Genomic DNA, 27,435 nt, shown 5'->3' with positions numbered 1-27,435 from the left:
CATGTTCCATGAGTGTAGGAATTTGCACCAGTGAGCTTTGCCAAAATGTACTCCCTCCCCCCAGTGTAGTACAACCTGCTGTGCACCGGGCTGCTGCCCTCCACCCCAGAGATGGCTGCATTTCCATGAGGCTGTGTGCACTGTAGTTTGTAGAACAAAACTAGAATGTTATAGGTACCCGGCTGGAAAGAGAGAGAAATTATTGACAGGGAAGGTAATTAACCACTAGAACAATTTACAAGGGTTGTGGTGGATTCACCATCCCGGGCCATTTTAAAATCAAGATTGGATCTTTTTCTAAAAGATCTGCTCTAGGAAACTTTCAGGGACGTTCTATGGCCTGTGTTACACAGGAGGTCAGTCTAGATGAGTGCACTGGTCCCTTTGGGCTTTGGAGTCTGCAGTATTGTTATACTTTTCATTGTTTGACTTTCTTTCAAGCCAATCCTGCAGGTTATATAAATATACATACATGTTGTAAGATTTTAAAGTTAGCACCATTTCTCCATTCATTGCTGCTGTTTTGAATGCTGCCCCAACCCTGGCCCCCAAAGCTTGTGAAAATAAGATTTACAATAATATTTTTAACAGTTCCGTAGTATTCAAAACTCCAGCATCCTGGCAGGTCGCCCGGAAACTTGCGGAAAGTTAATGCTGTTGACTCTTTAAAAGGGGAGAGTTTTTTCCGCTTGACTCCTATTGCTTGTTAAGCTCTCCAGGCCCAATATGTTGCTCCCTGCTGCTTGAAAAACAAGGAAAGTCCCAATTTTAGCAAGATTAGTTAGGGTGGTTTTCTAACTAAGCCACATTTTGCGGGGGGACGGACCAGTGATTTGTATGTTGGTTAATTACACCGTCTCAGCGTATACACGGGCTAAGGTCAGCATGGAAAAAGAGGGTGAAGCTCCTCATGGAAATCTGTGGTCTGCATTCAGTGGTACAGTAAATAATTATTTGTAGTTTGAGGCCTCTATGTACTTGGTGCATGCTCCATCCCCACCCTCCAAGAAGATAGTCCCAGCCCTGAAGAGCTGATGATCTAAATAAACAAGGGTGAGTGGGAAAGTGTTGGTAAGAGAGATGCAAGTGGCACGCTATTGCAACACGCACTAGTTTGATGTTCAGTAGGGCCCTGATCCTGCAGTATATGGAGTGCCACCTTCTCCCATAGGCCTCAGTGGAAATTGATGGTGCTTGTCCCCTCGTAGGAGACATCCAGCCCCTTGCAAAGTCAAGCACTGGGCGTGCAAAATGGTCAAGATTGTGATGTCAGCTACAGTGCAAATCCATTGTTGCTGCATCTAAGCCATTGTACCACCATTGTGAAGTTACTTCTGGTTTACACTCAGAGCTGAATCAGACCCTCACATATTACACCAGGGGCTGAAGGATGATGGTTTACGACAACAGGGTCGCTGAAAAGCTGACCTTTCCCTGAGCTGAAGGAGGGCAGAGTACACACTGCTGTTGCTTTGGCAGGAGGCATTTCTCCAAGGCTGGGTTACAGGCCAGTAGTTTGTCAGGTGTGCTGTAAGAGATTTACGGTGCAGGAAGCATTCACTGGCCGTCAGAATGGTGGAGTGGGAGTCAGGAAACCGGGGTCTATTCCAAATGCTTACTGACTTTGTGTAACCTGCCAGCACTTGAAAGCTCTAACAAGGGACTCTGGTGAGAGGTCTAGGGAAATGCTGTTACATTTCACTGAGATACATTGGAATAGGAGAGAGATGTAAAAGGCCACTGTAAAATAGCAATATTGTGTTTAAAAAACAGGGATCGGGTGCTCCTCAACTGGGACAGCTAGTTTGTCTTGCTGGGAATCTAGCAAAAAAGCAGAATTAGCAATCCAATTCTAAGGGCATCCATTTTCATAGTTAAAAAATGTTGATATAGAAAACACGAAACCCATATATGTTTGCATTGCTATTTACTCCATTGCACGTGGATGCTGGCTTGTTATTGTAGGGTTGCTTGTGAGAAATAAACTGTGGGAGCTTGATGGTTTGTATTAGAGGAAAGACTATATAAAACATGTATGTAATTTCTCAAAGCGAAAGGTCACAGGATCGCATTTTCAGGCATGCATCTGTATGAGTGACTTGCATGCGCAGGTGTTGTACAAATTGCGTATTTTCATGGGCAGGTGTCCAGGTGTGTGTCTAGCTGCCCATTCAGACAGATAATGCTGTACATGCAATTGTGGTACTTGTGTGCACCAACTAGGTGCACACCTTCATTTCTGAAAGTGGGACATGGACTTTGCAAACAAAAGCAAAAAAGAAGTCGGTCAGTTTTTGCCCCTTTCCAGCTAAGAAGTGAATCCGAATCCCATTGAAGTCAGTTTGAGTCTTTCCATTGAATTCAATGGGAATTGGAGCAGGCCTTAAGGCAGGTCCATTTATCTGAGACCAGTTCATTATTCTCTGGTAGAGATATTAAGCTTTTCCATGTCCCTCACTTACGTCTGTCTTGAAAGGTTATAGAACATGCGGTCCTCGGTGGCTTTATAATCTCAGATTAAACAGGGCTGTTGCTCAGATAGGAAGCAACAACAGCAAAGGAATAACACATGTAGTGACCCATGTAAATTTCAGAGTATTTTGCTGGTTTCTTATCTGTCTCCCTTCCTGCTTGTTTCTCTCCAAATAGGTTGGGTAAATATCCTAGTGCTTGCCAGCATGAAGGTCCAAAGACTCAGATGTTTTTGAATGAATTATTTTTAGGCCAGATCTTGAAGTCACTCCTGTATCTTTCATGGTTCTTTTAGGAATTGAGATTTTTATAGCTTTTTTTAATCAACTTGATGCTCTGGGAGCTTTCAAAGCTCCTTTGTGTTACTGATGGAGCATCTTTCCTAATAGATGTTGCGTAAGGATCCAAAATAATTGTCTGTTGCCCGACACTCGAACCTCCCATTGACTTTAATGGAAGTGTTACCTGTGCAAGGACTGCAGGATCAGATCCCTGGAAAAAAAACCTCTTCTGTATATTTAGTGAGATGCTGATTAAATGGAAGTCTCTCTTGCATATTTTATCAAGGGCTAAAGCCTCTGGCCAAGATTTTTTTAAATTAAGAAATAGGTACCTCAGGTTATGTCCCTAAATCCAGCAGCTCCCAGTGAAGTTTGGGTACATATCAGTTGACTTCAGTGGGAGCTACCTGGGTGCTAAGTGCATCTAAAAATTAGGTGTGTAAATGGTGTCTATGGACTTAGAAGCATGGCTTTAGACACCTGTGTACCTGATCTACTTCCCCTTGGTCTGTAGGAAGTTTGCCGTTGCCATAACAGGAGCAGAATTTTGCCCTATGGGTTCGGTCTTGCCCTCTGTAAAATTCTCAGGGCTTACTGCTGTGAACAGAGCTAGTCCTATGCATTTGTTCCAGCTCTGAGCGAATGCTACATGCTGGATTTAAAAAACATCAAGCTCTGTATTTGTCTGAGAGGGTTTGGGGACAACTGGAGATGGGTGGAGGGGAGAGATATTGGGAGAGGGAGTCTGGGACTGCTTTTAAAACTGTGTGTTCTCTGGTACAGTTTCCCTCCACATACAATCAGCTGCTCATATTCTGGCTTCCCCCTAGGAGGAGGCAGCTGTAATAGGGGAGGATGGTCCAGTGGTTAAGCCAATAGGCTAGGACCTGGGAGACCTGGGTCCAGTTCCCTGCTCTGTCATAGAGTCCTTCCCAGTTATTTCGTCTCTGTGTCTCTCAGACACGTGTACCTCACAGGGATGTTGTGAGGATAACTACATTCAATATGGTGAGGTGCTCTTATGTTACAATAGATAGGTAGTCTACACTCGGTGGAAGAGGGTTGCTTTGAGGCCTGTGGATGAGAAGTATGTTACAAGGTGGGTAGGTATCATTATGTCCATTTTACAGATGGGGAAATGGAGACACAACAAGGTGAGTAGCTAAAGTTTGTGTACAAAGTTGAGACTATACTTCTGGGGAGGGCAGAGGAGTCTAGACTGCTTGTCCGATTCCTATCAAAATAAATTGCCTGCATAAACAGGGCAAAAAAGGAAACCCGTTTGATAAAGAGCGATCCAATCAAATATTTGCATCGATAGCTGTGTTGGAGTACACCTGTAAATTGTCTGTATTATTATTGCAGGGTGGACACTTGTGAGTGGAGGTCGAGGTGTGAGTGTCCGTGACCGGTGGAATGGAGGCCTGATGTAAATGCAGACATGGGTAAGAAGTGGGTCCCACTGGAGCAATTGAGCCTCTCTCTAATACGTTACTGTGGCTTGGTGAACCTGACAAAAGAGCCCAGAGCAGGAGAATCTGCAGAAATAGCTTTGATCAGCATTAAATTGGTTTGTTCTCTTGCCTTCCAGTCAAGAAAAGAGTCCCAAGTGAAACACTGCTCTTGGTGTCTTTGTGGTATTGTGGGCAAGTCACTTCAGCTTTCTGTGCCTCAGTTTATAATGCAAGCTCTTGGGGCAGGGAACTTCCTTGCTATATACCTGTACGACACCTAGCACAATGGAGCCCTGATGTCAGATGGGGCCTCGAGGCCCTATTGCAGTGGTTCCCGAACTTTAACAACCTGTGAACCCCTTTCACGAAAATGTCAAATCTCGTGAACCCCCTCCTAAAAATGAGTATTTCCAGGGATTTTTTCCCTTTACCTGAGTATAAATTATAAAAGCAGTGATCTTGGAAATATAAAATTTGTTTTTATGACATGCTTATTACACACTATTTATTATTAATTATTATTTATCATTACAATATTTTTATTACATTATGAAAATAGCAACACTCTCTTCCAAGATCTCTCTTTCGTAGCTTGTATCACTTTGAATAAGCCTGTTATAAAACAAGGGTCCTATGTTTCATCAAGGAGTATCAGTTGTGAAACAGCATGAAGGTATTTAAGAAGCCAACTCAGAGTTCCTCCTACACAAGCATTCAGGTCTTGAGCAGTCCAGGCAAACAACGCACATTACAACAAAGCTTAAACTTGTTCTTCATAATAATTTTAAAAACAACACTAGCTGCCTATTTCATTTTAAAAACAGCACAAAATATCCACCTCCATTTCTTATAAGGAGTCTTGAAGTTTAAATCTCCTCAGTGTGATAGATAGGCTTGCTTTGATCTGCTTAGCTCTTGGAAATCCAGGGGCTTCGGGCTGCTGGCCCTGTGCTGCCTGGGGTCCCTAGGGACAGTACTGTCCGCCATTAGGGAATTTTTTTCCCTGAGAACCCCCTGTAACATTTCACAAACCCCCAGGGGTTCACGAACCCCAGTTTGGGAACCACTGCCCTATTGTAATGCTAAAGATATACTGGCACTAGAAAAGGTTCAGAAAAGGGCAACTAAAATGATTAAGGGTTTGGAACGGGTCCCATATGAGGAGAGATTAAAGAGGCTAGGACTCTTCAGCTTGGAAAAGAGGAGACTAAGGGGGGATATGATAGAGGTATATAAAATCATGAGTGATGTGGAGAAAGTGGATAAGGAAAAGTTATTTACTTATTCCCATAATACAAGAACTAGGGGTCATCAAATGAAATAAATAGGCAGCAGGTTTAAAACAAATAAAAGGAAGTTCTTCTTCACGCAGCGCACAGTCAACTTGTGGAACTCCTTACCTGAGGAGGTTGTGAAGGCTAGGACTATAACAGAGTTTAAAAGAGAACTGGATAAATTCATGGTGGTGAAGTCCATTAATGGCTATTAGCCAGGATGGGTAAGGAATGGTGTCCCTAGCCCCTGTCTGTCAGAGGATGGAGATGGATGGCAGGAGAGAGATCACTTGATCATTACCTGTTAGGTTCACTCCCTCTGGGGCACCTGGCATTGGCCACTGTTGGTAGACAGGATACTGGGCTAGATGGACCTTTGGTCTGACACGGTACGGCCTTTCTTGTGTTCTTATATGTTCTAAAAAGTAATGAATTGGCTAGTGAATATGTGCATCACTGCCCTCTACTGGATGGAATCTGCTCAGTTGTGTGTCCTAAGTCTTATATTGCTAATGGAGATCTGCCTTTCACTCAAGTAGTAGGAGTCTATAATTTTGGAGGTGGAGTATGATCCCAGTTTTATTCATGCTGTAGCCATGAAGTTCCAAGTGGCACAGTGAAGTTTTAGGCAGCCATGATTTTGTTACTCTGATACATTGCGTACTGACCATGTGCTTGGTGCTGTATGGGTGACATTTTAAAAAATGGTTAAGGGAGTTGGGCACCTGGTCCCACTCACTTTCAGGGGCATTAATCACCTAACTCCCTTCGTTTCCTTGGAAATCTCTACCTTCCATGTAGAGAAAAATCACATCATCTCCATTGAGGAGCTTGCAATCTAAAATGATTACAGGGGGCTGAGACGTAGCTAGAACACTCAATATTCTTGTGGCACCAATGTGTGTATCTGTGTCTCTGGGCAGTCAACCACTCAACGGCTTCCCAGGAAAAGTGAGTTTTAAGGAGAGTTTTGAATTAAGAGAGAGGAAGCAACCCTGAGCCATGCTGTGGGCTCCTTGGCTCAGGATAAAATACTTGTTTGAAGTCATTTATGGGCTTGTAACTCCAAAAACCCAAACAAACCAAGTACAGTAAAGCTCTTTTCAAAGAGCATGCTGTTTCAGTGAAAAAGATGGACAGAGCTCTTCGTAAATGATGTGTAAGTGGGACAATTTACCAGCAAATGCATCCAATAATAATCCTAACAGTAACAGGATTTCAGCCCCTTTTCTCCAGGGTTGTTTTATTTCTCCAAATCAAAACAGTTCAATGCAGATCAAGCATCTAAACCAGGTTTTGTCTTCTGCAAGTCACACACTCTAACTGACCTCGGGCTGTCCTTAGTGTTTCCCAGGAGGACTGGTTCTGAGTCATGCTCCCATATGTGACCTCTGGAATCATTCCCTTCACCTAGGGAGGTGGGTTATACCTGGCACAGGTGAGGCTGAGCTCCACCCTTGTAAAGGGCTAGCTCACCAATGACAAAATGATCTAACTAGTGTGGGGGAGTAGAGGTCCTAGGACAGGAGTCCTCAAACTGGGGGTCGGAACCCCTCAGGGGATTGCAAGGTTATTACATGGGGGGGTCGCGAGGTGTCAGCCTCCATCCCAAACCCTGCTTTGCCTCCAGCATTTACAATGGTGTTAAATATATTAAAAAGTGTTTTTAATTTATAAGGGTGGGTCACATTCAGAGGCTTGCTATGTGAAAGGGGTCACCAGTACCAAAATTTGAGAACCACTGTTTTAGGAGATTGATTGGCCTTTCATTTGTAAATCTTCACTGTATAATCCAGCTCAGGACAGAATTGGGAGTGATTGAAAATCATCAGGGCTGGTTGAAATTTGAAAAAATGTTTCATTTGTCTTTTCCTCTCATTTTGTCTCCTTCCCTCCCTTTCTCTCCTCCCCGCCCCATTTCCCCATTGGAAAAGGGAAATAAAGGGGAGGAAAACATCATCCCCCGCCCCTTTTTTTGCTTTTTCTGTCTTTTTGTCTTTGCCTTTTGTTCCCACAGGAAAAATAGGGTTGGGGAGAAGGCATTAGCTTTTAAGTAAAAAATGTTAGTGTGTGTGTGGCAGGGGGGAACTGAGACAAACATTTTAATTTAAAAGAAATTCATGGGGGGGAGCAAAAAATTCAGACAAGTGAAAATGTTCATTCTTTGCTATATTAAAAAAAAAAAAAATAGACAAAAAATTTTGACCAGCTGTAGTTGTGACTTTCTGATGATTTTTGTGTCTTAATTGGCCAGCTATTTGACTGCTTCCCCTTTTAACTGGAATCTTGGGGAGGGAAAGGTGTGGGCTAACCCTGGGATTAGATTCCTCTTCAGTGTGCAAACATGGCTGGGTTCCCTTTCACGGTGGCCTTCAGCACTCCGCTGGGTGTTCCGTGCCTGCGGCTACTTTGATCTGTCTGCCTGGGTCTGTGCACATCTCTCGCGTATATGAACTTCATTGTAACATAGGTGCGCTGTCCACACAAAGGCAGTTAGAACTGCCAGGCTGCAGTGGACAAGAACACCATGTGAGCATAACTCTGGTCTCAGCGGCCCAGTTGTTTGGGCGAGATGGGTACAGGATGTGCAGTATATATTACTGCCTCGCTGAGATGTTACTTTCACTGCCCCATTTACTTCCCTCTGAGAGTCGCTAGACTAAAGGCATTTAGGTGAGGATGCACTGAAACTGCAGAGAGGGGAAGGGAAGATTAATGTTTAATCTACAGTGTGTGGGTGGTTTTTAGTCTACAGCAGGCGGGGTTTTAAAGAATAACTAGAAAACGCATTGCTTCTTACCCAGGGTCTGAGCATTGTGATCAGACCCCAGCAGTGCTGTTTAACACAGCCACATCTCCAAAATCTTGACCTGGATTTCCTTTCAATTTAAAAGAAACAACCACCCCAGATCCTTTACAAGGAAGATCGTTAGCACAAATGAGGTCTTTGCAATGTGATCAATAACTCAGATTTCACCATAACCCCATTTTCCTTGGGTAGGTGCTTCAAAGAAGTAGCATGGCCCCGTAAATAGAGCAGAGGACGTGAGGCCAGAAGATCTGGTTTCTCTTTTGGCTTTGCTATGTACGTACTGTGTGACCTTGGGCATATTACTTAATGTTCGTGCCCCATTTAGCTCCATGCTAATGATATGTGAAGAATGGATATTTGCATAGACGGCACAATAAAAATATGACGTATCATTAGTTATTAACCTTTCAGAGGCATTTCAAAGAAGACAGTGTGGCCTAGCAGTTAGAGCAGGGCTTGGGGGACTTGCACTGGAAATGCACTTGTGTAACTCAGGGCAGAAATTTCTATATCCAGTTCTTGCCCCGGAGAGGTCACTCAGGCCCTGATTCATCATTGCCCTACGACCCCTCCGCACCAGGTAGCGTAACCCACAGACTTCTACTGCAGCATTTTATTTTGTTTGTTTTCAAGCCCAAAGAGGGGGAGAGAAGCAGCGGGGAGGGCACATGACCATAAGAACAGCCATACTGGGTCAGACCAAAGGTCCATCTAGCCCAGTATCCTGTCTCCCGACAGTGGCCAGTGCCAAGTGCCCCAGAGGGAATGAACAGAACAGGTAATCATCAAGTGATCCACCCCCTGTTGCCCATTCCCAGCTTCTGGCAAACAGAGTGCTAGCAATCTGGTTCCATTTTGGTTTAGGTGGAGCCCATCCTTCCTGTATAGGCTCACCCTTTCCCAAAAGTTTCTCCAGTTCCTAATAAATCTAAACCCCTCCTCCCAACACCATCATCTCATCCACACATTGAGATCTTGCAGTTCTGCCTGTCTAACTGGCCCTGTGCGTGGAACCAGAAGCGTTTCAGAGAGTGGTACCATGGAGGTCCTGAACTCTTACCTAGCAGCCTAAACTGGCCTCCAGGTCCTCTCTCTCATCCTTCCCTATGTGATGGTACCTACATGTACCACGACCACCGGCTCCTCCCCAGCATTACACATACATCTATCTAGATGGCTCAAGAGATCCACAACCTTTGCATCAGGCAGGCAAGTTACTATGCGGTTCTCCCAGTCATTGCATACCTAGCTGTCTGTGGTTTCTAATGATCGAATCGCCCATAACTATTACCCATCTCTTCCTAATAACTGGAGTTCCCTCCCCCGGAGAGAGATCCTCAGTGTGAGAGGATACCACAACATCGTCTGGAAGGAGGGTTCCAACTATGGGATCATTTCCCTCTGCTCCCGTTGGATGTTTTCGTTCCCTAAGGCTTTCATCCTCCTTAACAGCACAGCGGCTGTCAGACCGGGAGTGGGACCGTTCTACTGTGTCCCGGAAAGTCTCATCTATGTACCTCTGTCTCCTGTAGTTCCTCCAGTTCAGCCACTCTGGTCTCCAAAGCCCGTACATGGTCTCTGAGAGCCAGGTAATCATACATCCTGCATTGAGTGCAATAAACTGCCCCCACTCTGTTGCTGGACTTCTGCCTGCATTCTCTTATTACTCCTGCAGCTTGTTCCTTTGCTGATGTTTGGTTTTTATCCGGGGGTGTTTTTGGTCTTAAGTTTAAAGAATGTTAAGTGTATCTAGCCCCCTCACAAAACTCCCATTAGCCGCTCCTGTTCACTAACTCTTCTGGTGGCTTAGGAGATAGCTTTTTAAAGCCCTGGTCTTCCTGAGTAGCCCTGCCCCCTGGTTAAGGGTTGATGGGTGCTAAAGGGCTTAGGGGTCAAAGCCTCATTAAGAAGCTCTCAGCCTTGCCTAGGTCTCAGCACATGGTTCCCCAAACAGACAGACCACATGGTATATTTCAGTCAAGCAACAACCATGCGCTCCCCCCCCCCCCCATTAGCTGCACCTGTTCACTAGCTCCATGGATTTTAGTTTGACTTCTGTGTCACTGCACATGGGCAGGGGCAACTGAGTTAGAAGGTCCCAGAGACATCACAAGGAGGGGGAGTGATAGTTATTGAACATGCTTCATAGCTGTTTCTGAAGCTTTGAGGATAGATTTCTGTGGAGGGCAAGCAGTCTAGCACAGAGGTGGGCAAACTGTGGCCCGTGGGCCGCATCTGGCTTGCGAGATCATCCTCCTTGGCCCTTGAGCTCCTGGCCGGGGAGGCTAGCCCCCGGGCCCTCCCCCACCTCACCCTCCCCTGCAGCTCTCAGCCCGCCATGCTGCCAGCGCTCTGGGCAGCGGGGCTGTGAGCTCCTGCTGGGCAGCGCGGCTGCGAGAGCCGCCGGCCTGCCCCGGTGCTTTAGACTGTGTGGCAGTGTGGCTGGCTCCGGCCAGGCGGCGGGGCTGCCAGTCCTGGTGTTTTGAGTGGCATGGTAAGGGGGCGGGGAGCATTGGGGTTGGATAAGGGACAGGGGATCCTGGGGGGCTGTCAGGGGGCAGTTGGATAGGCGTGGGAGTCCCGGGGGGCCTGTTGGGGTGGGGATGTGGATAGGAATCGGGGCAGTCGGGACAGGGAGCAGGAGGGTTGGATAGGGGGTGGGATCCTGGGGGGGGCAGTCAGGGGCAGGGGGTCCCGGGAGGGGGCGGTCAGGGAACAAGGACCGGGGGGGGGGGGCTGGATGGGTCGGGAGGGCTGAGGGGGGCAGTCAGGGGGCAGGAAGTGGGAGGGGGCTGGGGCCAGGCTGTTTGGTGAGGCACAGACTTCCCTACCTGGCTCTCCATACAGTTTCACAACCCTGATGTGGCCCTCAGGCCAAAAAGTTTGCCCACCGCTGGTCTAGCAGGTTCCACACATTCACCACCTGAGCAGTCTGAGGCCTGGTCTACACTAACCCCCCAATTCGAACTAAGATACGCAACTTCAGCTACGTGAATAACGTAGCTGAAGTTCGAAGTACCTTAGTTCGAACTTACCTTGGTCCAGACGCGGCAGGCAGGCTCCCCCGTCGACTTCGCGGTACTCCTCTCGCCGAGCTGGAGTACCGCAGTCGACGGTGAGCACTTCCGGGTTCGACTTATCTCGTCCAGACAAGACGCGATAAGTCGAACCCAGAAGTTCGATTTGCTTGCCGCCGAACTACCTGGTAGTGTAGACCTACCCTTAGAGGGGGAGGTTACAGATATAGGGCTGGTCTTAGGGGTGGGCCCCCTGGTGACCACCCAGGGTGCCATGGTCCGGGGGGGAGGGGTGCCATACAGCAGCGCAGAGCTGGCAGGCGAACGCCACAATTTGTAGAGGCAACACATGTGGGGTGCCCAGATTTCTCTCTGCTTCCTTCCGGCGGAGGTATGGGGGAGCGGCATCACACAGATACTGCTCCCCCCGCACATTCTTCCGCACCCCCCAGTTGGTTGTGGAGGGGGGGAGCGAGGAGCAAGTGCTCCATCCAGGGGGCCAGGGGTGATGGGGGGGTGGTGAGCCCATGGGGGCCAGGGGAAATGAAGGCGTACCGTGCCCAACAGGGCATGGGGCACCAAAATAAAAGTTCGCCCAGGATGCCATTTTCCCTAAGGCTGAACCTGCTCAGCATAAAACCAAAACGAGCCTCCTGTGAGGGCTGTGTCTCCATACCTTTTCTTCTTTGTATACAGGCAGCTGTTTCCTAACTCCAACTGGAAACCATGGAGAGAGTTGGCTTTTGGCTCAGGGACTGTAATTGCTGCTGACCATGAGGTGCTTTGCACTGTGGAGATTCTGAGGTGTTTGGTGGGGTACTGAGAGGCTGCCATTCTCCTTGGTTTCAGGAGAATCCAGGTGACACACACGCATCTTTTTTTAAGGCACGTGGTAGGACTGAGACCTCATCTGTGTGAGAAGATCAGAGAGGAGTGGGTCTGTCTATGCAGCCTAAAGTATAGAAGTGTGTGTTCTCAGCTGAAACCTTGCACTGAAATGTGCGTAACAGCATCAAAGTGGGGCAGTCCATAGAAAACACTGACCTTCTTACTGCCTAATAGCTTTTGGTTGTAGTGATTCATAAGTTTCCAAATACTATTTACAGTGGGGTTTGTGTGTAGGTAGGTACTAAATGTTTGTTTTTGTTTACTAAGAAATTGTATCTCTTTGAAGATGACTAAGAACTGTCAACCCCTCCAGTCAGGGTTTTGCATATCATAGCTTGGAGGTTGAACTCTGTGTAGTTCTGCCTTCCTGAAAAGGCAGAACTCTGGCCTTGTGCTTCAGCAGAGAGGTGAGCCAGGTGCAGAAAAAGGGAGCGTAACAGTTATTCATCATATTACCCTAATGTCCCCTTGCCACTTACGTGAAGGTGGCACAAAATGGGTGCAGGCAGGTAGAAATCCCTCCCTCTGCTACTGCCAGGGAATGCTCTTGGTGCAGGAGATCCTCTCAGTTGGCTCTGCCAGCTCCATGCCACTCTTGGGTGCAGGGGATGTTCCATGGTGGGCTGGCATATGGTCAGCTGGTAGAGGTGGGACTGGGGAGCACAACTGATGGATTTCATCCCCTTGCAAAGCTCCTTAGGGGCTGTAGAAGCAGGGTGGAATCTGAGGGTTACTCCAGTCCATGCCGGGGGCTGCACCAGCCCCTGCGACAATGAATAAAGCAGGCACAAAATACCTCCCCTTGTCCCTGCATCGGAGCCCACAACAGTGCAGGCATGAATCTACCCCTTCATGTTTCTCTGCTTCGTTTTCCCCATTTTTAAAATCGAGGCCATGCCTACCTGTTGTTTGTAAAGGGCTTGTTGATCCTCCTGTGGCAGGAGCTATAAAAGTGCAGAGGATTTGTTCCACTTCTCCTGTAACTTTTCTTGCCCTGTTTGCAAATAACGATATTTATTTGTGTTAAGACAAGCACTTCCTGCCTCCCAGATCCTGCACTCCTGAGTCATCCCGCATGACTCGTGCACTCCAGACTCCCACTTACTTCAACCAGGAGTCCGGGATACCCAAGCAATGCAAGATCAGCCCAGTAATACTGTATTTGGGACATTGCAGCCGTTTCCTTGGCAACAGATTATGAACTTACAGACCCAGGACTGTGGCTTCACTGTAGCATTGAGCATTTGGGGAAGCAGGGCTGGGAGGGAGAAAGAACCCTTTATGAGAGCACAGAAACCTTCAATGGTATCAGAGGGAGCGCAGGAAAATAACCAGCCAGCTATATTTCTGTGTAAACATTTTCTTCTTTCAGGTTTGCTTCACTGTCACATTCCTTCCTTAAGGGCCTGATCCTGCCTTCATCCCCCACTCAGAGCTCCCACAGAAGCCTGAAGGGCCTAACTTGAACCTACAAAAGATAAAGACTGTTGCAAACTTGCCCATTAGGCCCTGATCCGGCAGGTTACTTAAGTAAGGGTGTAAATCCCATAGGATCCCTTAGTTTTCATAGAGTAGTCCTGAGTGCCATTTGAAGTCTCTTTCTTTCTGTGTTTCTAGTAGGGCTGTCGATTAATCGCAGTTAACTCGTGCCATTAACTCAAAAAAATTAATCGTAATTAATTGCAGTTTTAATCACTCTGTTAAACAATAGAATCCCAATAGAAATGTATTAAATATTTTTGATGTTTGTCTACATTTTCAAATATATTGACTTCAGTTACAACACAGAATACAAAGTGTACAGTGCTGTCTGGTGCTCACTTTATATTATTATTTTTGATGACAAATGAAATAGTATTTTTCAATTCACCTCATACAAATACTGTACTGCAATCGCTTTATTGTGAAAAGAAGAACAGGAGTACTTGTGGCACCTTAGAGACTAACAAATTTATTAGAGCATAAGCTTTCGTGGACTACAGCCCACTTCTTCGGATGCATATAGAATGGAACATATATTGAGGATGTATATATATGTGTGTATATATATATATATCTCCTCAATATATGTTCCATTCTATATGCATCCGAAGAAGTGGGCTGTAGTCCACGAAAGCTTATGCTCTAATAAATTTGTTAGTCTCTAAGGTGCCACAAGTACTCCTGTTCTTCTTTTTGCGGATACAGACTAACACGGCTGTTACTCTGAAACCTGTCTTTATTGTGAAAGTGCAACTTACAAATGTAGATTTTTTTTGTTTTGTTACAGAACTGCACTCAAAAACAAAACCATGTAAAACTTTAGACCCTACAAGTCCACTCAGTCCTACTTGTTGTTCAGCAAATTGCTAAGACAAACAAGTTTGTTTACATTTACGGGAGATAATGCTGCCCGCATCTTTTTTACAGTGTCACCTGAAAGTGACAACAGACGTTCGCATGGCACTTTTCTAGCTGGCATTGGTATTTACATGCCAGATATGCTAAACATTCGTATGTCCCTTCATGCTTCATCCACCATTCCAGAGGACATGCTTCCATGCTGATGATGCTCATTTAAAAATATTAATTCAATTTGTGACTGAACTCCTAGAGGGAGAGTTGTATACCTACTCTCTATTTTACCTGCATTCTGCCATATATTTCATGTTATAGCAGTCTCGGATGATGACCCAACACATGTTGTTCATTTTAAGAACACTTTCACTGCAGATTTGACAAAACACAAAGAAGGTACCAATGTGAGATTTCTAAGGATAGATGCATCACTCAATCCAAGGCTTAAGAATCTGAAGTGCCTTCCAAAATCTGAGAGGGATGAGGTGTGGAGCCATGCTTTCAGAAGTTGTAAAAGAAAGCACTGTACATTTTGAATTCGGTGTTGTAATTGAAATCAATATATTTGAAAATGTAAAAACATCCAAATAAATGGTATTCTATTGTTTAACAGTGCAATTAATCCCACGATTAATCACAATTAATTTTTGTAATCGTTTGACAGCCCTAGTTTCTAGATATGCCTCCAATCCTCATGGAGTGGTCCTCTGTATCCTAGCTTTGTGTGCCTCTGCATAGCATTAACATGGGCAGGTGTTCACTCTGTGCTGTTAATGTTTAACTGAGTTGGAGCCGTGAAGGCTGGGTTACCTTTCATTTCAATTCCTTGGAACTTTCACTCTGTGCAGAGGGATTCCAAATTGGGTTGCCCTGTGGTATAACTACTGCTTTTCATACAGAGATTCATTAATCTGACTGTCTCTAGGTCATTTTACAGATTTTTGAGGTGGGGGTGGGTGTATTGAAGTGGTGAATAGCTTCATCTCTCTAAATAAAAATACCTATCTCTTTTTATCTGTACATTTCAAAGTGCTTTACAAAGGAAATCAAGTATCACTAATCCCCTTTTTACAGATGGGGAAACTGAGGCACAGGGTGGTGACGTAACTGTCAGGGTGGTTAAACACGGGAATAAATTGCCTAGGGAGGTTGTGGAATCTCCATCTCTGGAGATATTTAAGAGTAGGTTAGATAAATGTCTATCAGGGATGGTATAGACAGTATTTGGTCCTGCCATGAGGGCAGGGGACTGGACTCAATGACCTCTCGAGGTCCCTTCTAGTCCTAGAATCTATGAATCTAAAAACTTGCCCAAGGTCACCCAGCAGGCCAGTGGCAGAGCTGGGAATAGAACCCGATCTCCTGAGTCCCAGTCTAGTGCCACTAGGCCATCCCTATAATTAATAGTTACTAATTAATACTACTATTAATAATAAACTAGAGAAAAATAACTGAAGTAGCATCCATGTAAGTGAGAGCAATTGACCTTCTAATGGGAATAATACCTCAGCAGCTGAAGGCAGAATTGAACCTTGTATATAATTGTTGTTTTGAAATATTCAACAGTAAATTGAGCAGAAAGGGGCATCTTTAGCGAGTAGATGTAGCTGTGCAATGATATGTGTGGATTATTTTGCAACCCTGTATTGAATCAGATAGCCTAATGAATGTGACCTAATAATATCCATAGCAAAGTTGTAGCCAGCTATCCCCCAGGTGCTGGAGGAATTAGACTTGATGAGTGGAGCTACAATCACCTAAACCTGCATTAGTAGGGTGCTGAATGGGTCTTTTGGGCCCAGTGGATTATTAAAGAGTTTTTACTTCCTGTACCTGGGTTCAAGTTTATGTGCCCTGGTGTTCAAGTCCTGGTTTGTTTGAGCAAAAGTGTCTGCTGCACTCGCGTTGTTATCTCCTTGCTGAGATCAGTACAGCAGAGATTTTATTATTTTTCCCCCTGAACGTTTTCAAACCAAACGTCCGTATATGTGAGCATAATTTTGTGCCCACAGTAAATTGCTCCCACAGATTTGTGCCACCTATTGTATTCCTGGCGCTTTCCTGGCAATTCAGTGATTGGGGCGAGGGGCAGGGGGGTTTAATTTATGGGAGCAAAACTGCACCTTCAAAAATGGGGGCATCTTCGGCTCCCACAGTGCCAATGGCAGGGATGAATATCTAGTCCTACAACCTTAGAAAAAGGGTCTTCGGCTGTGCAGCAGGAGGCACCTTTGTTCCTTTTACCGTGGCCCTATGTCTGCCGTGTAAGGGTTGTCTTAATGTGAGGGTGAGGAAATAGAAATGTTTGTGTGTGGGGAGGGGGGGGTGACTAGTTTTGTAAGCTGTATGGTGCAGTCAGTGTGTGTGTGTGCAAGGAAGAGTCGTGCTTCTGTGTTCAGGAAATGCGTCTTTTAAGGACAGAGGGCCACATTCTATGCTGCGCCTCTCGGGAGGCAGAGCACAAAAGACTCCGCCCAGAGAAGGTGAGGAGCAAAGCTGGCTTTATGCCTCCCTCCTCCTGGCTGCTCCAGGGATCATGTAAGTTAGAGCAGCTTCTGGGGTGGCTCTAACTTATTTAGGCCATGCAACTCTGTAGGGATTGATACTCTGGCCACTCCTCCCCTTGGCCTCAGCCCTAGGCCAAGAGCTGCTTTGGAGAGTGATGTAGAGCTGCCTACTTCAACCCTGAACCAGAGAGCAGCATGAAAGCACCTTGGTCCAGTGTTGTTAGGGGTCAGAGTTAAGGTTACGTTTGTTGCAAGCGGGGCGTGCGTTGAGAGACTGACTCCCACAGTGGAGTGGGAATGAGGAAGAGCTTCATTGTTGACTTTCCAAGGTTTTGAGATTATATAGGTGGAACAGGCATTTGGGGAATGGGGGGCGGGGCTGCACTTCTGGGCAACTGAGCCTTGTATCCATCTGCACAGATCCATCTCAACCCTCTTTTAGCTCGTCAAGGGTGTGGGAAGCTTACAGGAAGAAGTAAAGGGTGCAGGGCATAACCTAACCTAATTGGCCCAGGTTCTGGGTATTAAAAGAGGAGAAAAACAGTGGGGGTCTGGAAGAGGGGAGGGAGGCTACTCTCCTGCTGGAGCCTTTATTTTAAAAGCCATTGGATAAACCCCACAGAGGGAAAGATCTTCATCTGATTTATTATTACGCCCTGGTCAAGAGAAGGATAGTTGTTATACGCTATGTTAGGGCAGGCGCTGTGTGTGGTTAGGGGGGTGGAACGCACCTATAATAATAGTGTTTTTTTTAAAACATGTAATAAAACTTTCGTTACAGCACACAACTTTGAAAGTCTCTGCCTCAGGCATTTCTAAGACACCTGCCACCTTGTGATTATGGTGTAAGCCTCCCCTCTCTTACACTGAGGTAAATTAGGAGTACTGTAATTCCATTGCCTCCATTGGAGTTGTACTAGTCTTCTGTTTTTCCCCTGGGGAAATTCAAATTCCTCTGTCTAATCAGACTGTCAAGATGGGAGCTTGCAAATTATTCTCACACACTGTTTTCAACACGGTTATACAAGCGAATTGGGGACTGAAGTTCATAAAATTGAACATTTCTCAGTTACAGTAAGTCCAGTGCTTAAGTTGCGGTATGGTGCTGCACTGCTTTCTCTTTGTCCTTCAAACCACTGCAAAGGGATTTCCAATGCATAGAAAGCATCAGAATGTGAATGGCGTGTCAGCTTGTTCTTCATTGAAATCCCTTTCATTATGTGTTGTTTTTTTTTTGTTTGTTTAATTTTTTTTATTTTGTTTTTCCTGTAGTGGAAAAATGGTACGTGTAACTGGTTGCTTATCAGATTGGTGTTCATAAAATCGGGGCTTCACCATATTAAGATCCTCATCAAGCAAATGCTTAAGTGTTTGCATAACTTTATGCTTTAATTCCCTTGAAGTCAATGACACTATTCATGGGCATAAATGTTTTACAGGATTGTTGCTTTGCTCTTCCATACAGTTAGATGTGGTGGTCACAATATCTTCTGTGCTACACTACACTATTTACTTTCAGATAAAAATCCACTTAAATGAGCTGAAAGAAGTTTTCTGTCTGAAGAAACTACTTTTAACCTTCAACACCTCTCTAGAGATGTGGCCTTAAATGTCATATTCCTGGATTACGGTGAAGATACATTCAAGAGCCTGTAGTTCTTTAGTGTTTTCCTGTACAGCGATCCCAAGTTGCTTAGACCATCAATGAACAAACATCAGTGAACAAACACTCAAAGAGGCTTCAGAAACCCTGCATCACAATAGGGCCTCTCATTACCTGATCGCATACCGGTGGTCCATGTGACATTCCAAGCTACATTCTTCCCACTGTTACATCATTGTAATCCCATTGACCCCTTTTATGGGATTGCATGAAGGTGAATGTCAGCAGAATGTGACTCATGAGTCATAAGCAATGACACTGAAGAAGTGTGCTTTGACGGTAACCATAGTTTCAGCACAGTATGCAGCAATCTCCATGACTGGGTCTTTTAAGCTGAAATTTAATACTGCTCCTCCAGTGTGACTGGGTAAATGAGATTAATTGTGCAGTGCTGGCTTACGTTTAAATGGAGGATTCTCTATTTGTCAAATACTCGATGGACATTTATAAAAATCTCTATTGCTGCAGACAAGAGGACTTGCTGCTAGAAAGAATAGGAGGAAGGCTGGAGAATTGCACCAACACCAGGAAGAGGCAGCTCTGAGAAGAATTGACAGGCCTGTCACCAGAGCTGATCCAGAGAACAGAAGGGTGTGCTCTCTGCTGGGAGCTAAGATCTGGGATGTGGACCTGAAGCTGAAGAGGATTCTAGTGGGAGTGGGAAATAATCCACTGATTGTTCTTCACGTGGGAACAAATGATACTGTTAGATTGTTGCTAGAATGCATCAAGGGAGACTATAGTAGGCTGGGCAAGATGCTTAAAGAAATGGAGGCTCAGGTGATCTTCAGGAGAATTTTACCTGTCCCTAGAAGAGGAGAGCAAAGGCAAGAGGAGATTATGATGATCAACAAATGGCCCAGGTAATGGTGCTATAGGAGGGCTTTGGGATGTTTGACCATGGGAAGGCATTCACAGACAGACAGACTGTTCTCATGGGATGGACTCCAGTTCGGGGTGGAGGTTGGCACAACTGATTGAGTTCTAAACTAGGAATTTGGAGGAGACTGTTGGGAGATGCTCATGTAATCTCCATGCCTGATTCTAATGTTGAGTGGGAGGAAAATCAAGTAAGGGAGGATACAGCAATGGAGAAAGGAACAACAGAGGGTAGGAGAATGAACTTCAGGAGGAAATTGCCAATACTAATGATGCTAATAGTCGGGTAGGCAACACTGATAGTAGAATGACTGTGCCTATTGGGTGAGGAATCTGGGTGAAGCCAAGCAGAAACAGCTAAGATGTCTGTACACCAATGCAACAGCCTGGGTAACAAAATAGAGGAATTAGAACTACTGGTGTAGGAAGTGAAACCAGACATTATAGGGGTAACAGAAACATGGTGGAGTCCTGACTGGAGTATGCGTATTGAAGGGTATGTGCTGTTCAGGAAAGATGGAAGTAAAGGTGATAGAATAGCATTGTATATTGATGAGGTAGACTGCAAAGAAATCAGAAGTGATGGTATGGATAAAATGGAATCTATTTGGGCCAAAATCACTTTGGGGAAGAAAGCTAACAGAGGCTCTACTTGGGATAGTGTTGGAGTGTGCTACAGGATATGGATAGAGACCTACTAATGGAGTTCCTCGTGGATTGCTCTTGGGACCAATTTTATTTAACATTTTCATTAATGATATTGGCACAAAAAGCGGGAGTGCTAATAAAATTTGCAGATGACACAAAGTTGGGAGGTATTGCCAGTATGGAAGAGGATCAGAATATCATACAAGAAGATCTGGACAATCTTGAAAACTGGAGTAATAGAAATGGAATGGAATGTAATAGTTCACAGTGCAAGGGCATGCACTTAGGGGCTAACAAGAAGAATTTTTGCTATAAGATGGGGAAGTATCAGTTGGAAGTGACAGAGGAGGAGAAAGACCTGGGTTCTGGTTGATCACATTATGACTACAAGCCACCAAAGTGATGTGTCCATGAAAAAAGGCTAATGCAATCCTAGGATGCATCAGGCGAGGCATTTCCAGCAGAGAGGGAAATGTTAGTACCTCTACACAAGGCATTGGTGAGATCTCATCTGGAATACTGTGTGCAGTTCTGGTGTCTCATGTTTTAGAAAGATGGATTCAAACTGGAACAGGTACAGAGAAGGGCTGCTAGGATGATCTGAGGACTGGAGAACCTACCTTACAAGAGGAGACTTAAGGAACGTGGCTTGTTTAGCCTAACCAAAAAAAGACTCAGGGAAGACATGGTTACTCTCTTTAAATATAACAAAGGGATAAATAGGAGAGAGAGAGAGAGAAGAGTGATTTAAGTTAAGAGCCTAGGTTGACACAAGATCAAATGACCAACAGGTTTAGACTTCAAATTAATCATTGTAACCATGAGATGAGTGATGTTCTGGAACAGCCTTCCAAGGGGAGCAGTGGGGGCAAAACACCTAACTGGCTTCAAGCTTGGTAACTTTATGGAGGGGATGGTATGATGTGAGACTGCCTACAATGGCATGTAGCTGATCTGCGACGGCTAGCAGCAAATATCTCCAATGGCCGGTGATGAAACACTAGATGGGGAGGGTTCTGAGTTACTGCAGTAAATTTTTTCCCAGGTTTCTGGCTGGTGGGTCTTGCCATCATGCTCAGGGTCTAACTCAGGGGTCGGCAACCTTTTAGAAGTGGTGTGCAAAGTTTACTGTAATTTAAGGTTTCGTGTGCCAGTAATACATTTTAACGTTTGTAGAAGGTCTCTGTCTATATTATATAAATAAACTATTATTGTATTTAAAGTAAATAAGGTTTTTAAAATATTTAAGAAGCTTCATTTAAAATAAAATTAAAATGCAGATCTTATCAATTTAGTGTGATCCTTGTCTGGGGTTCTAGCCACCAGCCCCGCTCAGCCCGCCACCATTCTGGGGTTTCGGCCGCCAGCTCCTGCCAGCCGGGGTCTTAGCCGCTGGCCCCACTCAGCGCCTGCTGCCAGCCTGGGATTCCCTGGGGGTCCCCAGGCCAGCAGCAGGCACTGAATGGGGCTGGCGGCCGAGACCCCGGCTGGCAACGGGGCAACAGCCGGAACCCCAGAGCAACGGTGGGCTGAGCCGTGCAGCCCGCTGCCGCGTTCCATCAAAAATCGGCTCGCGTGCCACCTTTTGGCACGCGTGCTGTAGGTTGCCGACCCCTGGTCTAACTGATCACCATAACTGGGGTAGAGAAGGAATTTCCCCCAGGTTAGATTGGCAGAGATCTGGGAGCATAGGCACCAACTTTTCCCGGTGATTTGAGGACGTCAGTAAGTCAGCCAGAGGTCAGGGGTTTATTACAGGAGTGAGTGGGAGAGGTTCTGTGGCCTGCCATGTACAGGAGGCCTGACTGGACGGTCACAATAGTCCCTTCTGGCCTAAAGACTGTGAGGTACCATTAACACTTGTATAGTGCTCAACATTTTTCAGAGGGGACAGACCCCAGAGGAATGCTTGTATAGCCTACTGCTGAGTGTGTATTGCAGGACCCCCACTCCCATGCCCAACCCACAAAGGATAGGAGTCTGTCACAGCCCTAGCTAGAGAGTCTGGTCTCAGGTTGTAGCAGCTTATGCTTTCAGCTCTCATAGTCTCCAGTTCATCCCCCCCAATGTGTTGGCCAAGATAGCGGCCATTGGATTTGTTACGCGTGCACTCCCCTCTGCTTGTCTACTCTTAGCCTTACTAGGGATTTTGCTGGTATAAAAAGTCACACCCCTAAGTGACATTGCTATACTGGCAAAGGTTTCTAGCATAGACCTGGCCTTTGTCTCGGTTCCCCACCTGTAAAATGGAGATAATTCATTTCTCCCACCCTTTGTCTGTTTAGATGATAGGCTCTTGAGCGTAGGCTCATCTTTCTCACCGTGTATTCGTGCAGTGCTGAGTACAATGAGTCCCTGACCCCGGCTGGGGCCTCTAGGTGCAACAGTCAGGCAAATGATAAATAGTGAACGAGCTGCAAAACGAATCAAACCCCTTGATCAGAAATACCACATCTTACAAAGTAGGTCTGACAGGAGCAAGGAGGGAAAGATGAAGGTTGAATTCACTCTGGTAGCAGACCTAAGGTCGTTTGGGTCTCATGGCTGTGCATTGGCCTGTTTCCATATGTTTGGGTTTCTTTTACCTATAATCTTAACTACTCAGCCTTGGGTTTCAAATGGCAGGTTTCGATAACTGAAATGTGTTTTGTCAGGTTTCTTTTCTGTTTTTTAATACTTCTCTGTTACTGATCTGCACCATCAGCCTGCATGTAACTCTCATCTTTGTTGGGGAGTTACGTCCCCGCCTGCTGGGGTGGAGTGGAGCCAGTGAGAGGCCTTGTGGAATTTACACAGGCAGGATGCTCAGACCGGGCTAACAGCGCTACTCTTGCAGAAAGCACCGTGGGATATTTGATGACTGCAAATGGTCAGGACTGTGGTTTTGCATTTTATCCAAATGCAGGCACCTCTGACAGCAGAGAGCTCCTTAGCAGCATGCCGAGGTGTTGGTTGTCAGGCTGGAGGGAGGTTGCTAGTGGAGTTCCTCAGGGATCACCATATTTGGGGTTGAGAAAAAAATTTCCCCTTCGTCAAATTGGCAGATCCTGGGGTTTTTTTTTGCCTCCCTCTGCAGCGTGGGACATGGGTCACTGGCAGATTTAAACTAGTGTGAATGGTGAATTCTCTGTAACTTGAAGTTTTTGAATCATGATCTGAGGATTTCAGTAACTCAGCTAAAGGTTATGGGCCTATTACAAATGGGTGGGTGAGGTTCTGTTGCCTGCAATGCGCAGGGGGTCAGACTAGATGAACATGATGGTCCCTTCTAGCATTGAAATCTGAATCTCTGGTTCAGTAATGACTCAGCAGCTGATATTCTTCCCTTCTGCAGCACCCTGGGTTTTTCCTAGATCTCTGTCCCATCCTGTTTCGCTAGTGAGAGTTGATGAGATCATAGTCTGCATTGCACATAACTCTTCACAAGAGCCTATTTTACTTTTGCTGTCTCTCTGTCCTCACTAAATGCAGCTGGTGCTCTTGCATGTTGATGGAAGCAGATCCGTGGATCTACCATTAGCTGCCTCTTAGTAATGACCTATTAGGGAAGCCAACAATAACAGAACTGTCTAGACTCTAGCCCATCTGAACCCTGCTAAATTATTCCTTTGTCTTGTCTTCATTTTCTGTCTCTCTTCACAGCTGGATCATTTTGGGTGGTCTGTTGTGACCTCCAAACTCACAATTTCTGGTGTCATTTTTCTCATGCAGAAGCTTACTTACCACATCAGGATTGAAACTTAAACTCTCCTAGTATCAGTGGGTAGCCGTGTTAGTCTGTATCCACAAAAACAACAAGGAGTCCGGTGGCACCTTAAAGACTAACAGATTTATTTGGGCATAAGCTTTCATGGGTTAAAAAAAAACCTCACTTCTTCAGATGCATGAGAGATATCAGCTCTGAAGAAGTGAGGCTTTTTTTATCCACGAAAAATTATGTCCAAATAAATCTGTTAGTCTTTAAGCTGCCACCGGACTCCTTGTTGTTAAAATCTCCTAGTCCCTCTATCTGTTGCACCCTATAGAACTATAGTGGTATAGCAGGCCTTTGAAGTGTGCACCTGATGCAGGGAGATAGGCATCAAATTGCAGCATTGGCTTTAAATGGATTTCACTTTGTACATGGTCCTGCAGAGTGCGGAGTATCCTAAACTCTCAGTGGTACTCAACAGAGGCTGTGGGTGCCCAGCATCTCGCAGGATTCATTTGAGATATTGCTGATGTGGGTAAGGAGGCTTTCTTTAAGAATACGAAACTGCCTGCCCACCCACCCACCAATTGTTGTAGAAAAAAGACCATAGATTTGGTAGCAAAAGGTGTGTAGAAAGATGAAGCCTGATGATACGAGCTACAGATGCTCAGCATCTCGGACTGAGTCTGATGTAAAGTCCACTGAAGTCAGTGGGTATCTTTTCCTTCTTTCTCCTTGCCTTTAATAGGCATTTGGATCAGGCCCACTGAGTTCATTTAGCGTTACAGGCACTGAGCACTTCTGAAAATCAGGCCCATTTCCTCTGAAATGATGTCAGCCCATGGCAATTTGAAATGGGAAACCCCCCTTCCTCCTTGATGTGTTTTTAAAAGTCTCCAATGTGTGTTAGTGATTACGTAATAAAAAGGAACAGGGCAGGAGAACAGTCAAATAAATTCACCAGAAATGCTTAAAACAGGGGTTCTCAAACTGGGGGGTCGGGACCCCTCAGGGCTTCGTGAGGTTATTACATTGGAGGGGGTTGCGAGCTGTCAGCTTCCACTCCAAACCCTGCTTTGAATCCAGCATTTATAATGGTGTTAAATATATTAAAAAGTGTGTTTAATGCAAAAGGGGGGGCACACTCAGAGGCTTGCTATGTGAAAAGGGGTCACCAGTACAAAAGTTTGAGAACCACTGGCTTAAAAGGAGTTGATGATGAATGTGATATGAAAGGGACGGGGTGGTGGGGGAAGGAGGAACTGGGGACTAAGGCAACCGATAAAACAGATACAAGGTGAAACATACTTAGGCACAGATCCAAAATGGTATTTAGGCTTCTAAATTCCATTGAAATCAGTGGAAGTTAGGAGCCTAAATACCTTTGTTCTTTTCATGTTGTGTTGTTGCTGTCATAACCACCATCTCTGGTCCCTGATCCTGTGTGAGCAGTGAAGCCTATGTTAAACATGTTCTGTGGATAAGTAGTGGACTCAGCTCCTCGGGGAGTTCATCCTAGTACATTTCACCAATGCTAAATTAACTGGTGCAGTGAACAAAAGGGGTTGAGCTGTAAGGGGATTGAGGGGACTGATTCCATTCACTAGCAGTGAAGGGAAAGCCAGCTAAGAGAGCATCTGGGTACCACATAGTACTTCCTTTGCATTGTGTAACTTACAGTTGTTTTGCTCTGGATCTGTGATGGAACAGGGAGGTATGTTTGCCATGAAGTCTTTGCTGCTTGTTCGTAAACCTGCAGCGTACTAGCAAAGAACTTGATCTTGCAAGTCCCCCGTGTGCATGGGCTTTCCGATGCCTCCGTTGGGTTTTCTGCCCCTGGAGGGGTCACCAGCATACACCCCAAAATTTGTTTTTAACGCAGCCAAGTAAAGAACAGCAAAGGATGATGCGTCTTTAGCAGAAGACTCTTGGGAGTGGCATTTGGTTTTGATTAGCCAGTAGGTTCCACTCCTTGTTTGACTCTTGATCGAACAAGCTGAACTGGCTGCTTATTTCCATGAAACAAAGTTCCCCGCCCTTCAGTCTGCTTGGGGATCCCAGGAGCTGCAATTAGGACAGGCCTGAGGGTTAGTTTGGGCAGTGTCAACCCTACACAAGAACTTTTGTAAACAGGTCTGTGAAAGGACAGTTTTGCAACCGGTGATGTAAATTCTGCATCTGTGCTGGTTGCAGCTGAAATCCTGATGCTTGGAGTGTTTGCTGTTAAGCTGGAGGATCGAGAATCAACATCTATTTATGTTTTAACCTCTGAAGCTACTCTTGATTCTGAGAAATACACAGGCTTTTCGAGGAAGTAATTTATGTCTACTTTCATCTGCAGAGTTTAGAAAGGGGTTCCTGAAATGCAAATGTTTCAGGTTTGAGTGGAGGAAGAGAACTTTTCACATTCATAACAAAAAGAGAGTCATCTTTATATGGCTTCGCTGGCTCATCTTGTAGCAATAGTGAGATTAGCATCATGCTTAATGCAGCTAATAATACTATGCAATTGTTTATGGCATTTCATTTAAGAATCTCAAAGTGCTTTCCAAGATGGATATTATTTACCTCCTTCAGTAGATGGAGACACCAAGTTGTAGAGAATTAAAGGCCTAAATGTTTCAAGTCTCTACTAATTTTGGTGTCTCCTTTTCCAGGAGCCCAGCTTGAGACAGCTAGGCCCAGACTTGTTAGATTGCTTAACGCCTGCTTTGCGTTTTGACTTCAGTCAGAACTTTGGGGGCTGGACACTTCTGAAAATCAGCTGATTCAAGTTGGACACCCAAAACTAACAGAGGCTTCTGGCATAAGCGACTTGACCAACATCACAAAGCAAGGCATTGGCAGAGACAGCAGCAGAACCAGGATCTCCTGATTCCCACTCGAACCACTGGACAACGCTGCTGGAGGAACTTTCCATTTGAGGAATGCTCTGTTGCTGTGAGCTATGTGGGGCTCGGTCTGGTAGACTAATGATTAGCTCTCTGTGTGGTTGTGCTGTAGATTCTAGGGCTGTTGGAACTTCTGCTGTCCCTGTCCTGGGGTTGCAGAAGGATATGGTTCCATGCAGAACCTGTCAGGAGATGGGGAAACTCGTGCAGAATTGTCTCTGGAGCTGTGTAGGGCTGGACTGTGAAACAGCGAGGCTGTCACCACTCACCCCTGTGGTCAGGATGCGTCCAGGGCAGCACAGTGACACCTCAAGCAGGAACAGCAGAAGAAGTGACCTGTCCCCGTGCTACTCGGGATTTGGTTTTAGGTTCAATGTAAAAGGAAGTATTTTGGAGCGTGTGACCATATTGTTGCTCATTTTGGGAGGGGAGTCTGATCCAGGTGTAATGAAACCACTGACATGATCCAATCAGGGTAGGCCCTGACATGACAATGGACAGAGTAGGCCCACTGTTCCGTGAGGAGGGAGAAACAATAACAGGAAACTTGGAAATGGCAGAGATGCTTAATGACTTCTTTGTTTCGGTCTTCACTGAGACATCTGAAGGAATGCCTAACAT

The 27,435-nt window shown here is 45.5% G+C and overlaps 1 protein-coding gene across 4 annotated transcripts in view; it reads left to right on the top strand.

Moving 5' to 3' along the window:
• LOC117871989 (mitogen-activated protein kinase kinase kinase 3-like) overlaps positions 1–27,435 on the top strand; it is a 121,789-nt gene that overhangs the window by 29,821 nt on the left and 64,533 nt on the right. For all 4 annotated transcript variants that reach the window (XM_034759912.1, XM_034759911.1, XM_034759909.1 and 1 more), the window contains one exon: positions 4,119–4,198. In XM_034759912.1, coding sequence (XP_034615803.1) covers positions 4,195–4,198 — 4 coding nt within the window. In that variant the 5' untranslated portion in view covers positions 4,119–4,194. The remainder of the gene's footprint in view (positions 1–4,118; positions 4,199–27,435) is intronic.

The sequence above is a fragment of the Trachemys scripta genome, chromosome 2 (genome assembly GCF_013100865.1).
Source record: "Trachemys scripta elegans isolate TJP31775 chromosome 2, CAS_Tse_1.0, whole genome shotgun sequence".
NCBI classification, from domain to species: Eukaryota; Metazoa; Chordata; order Testudines; family Emydidae; genus Trachemys; species Trachemys scripta.
The sequence above is the reverse complement of the archived record's forward strand: the minus strand, read 5'-3'. Positions and strand labels throughout refer to the sequence as shown.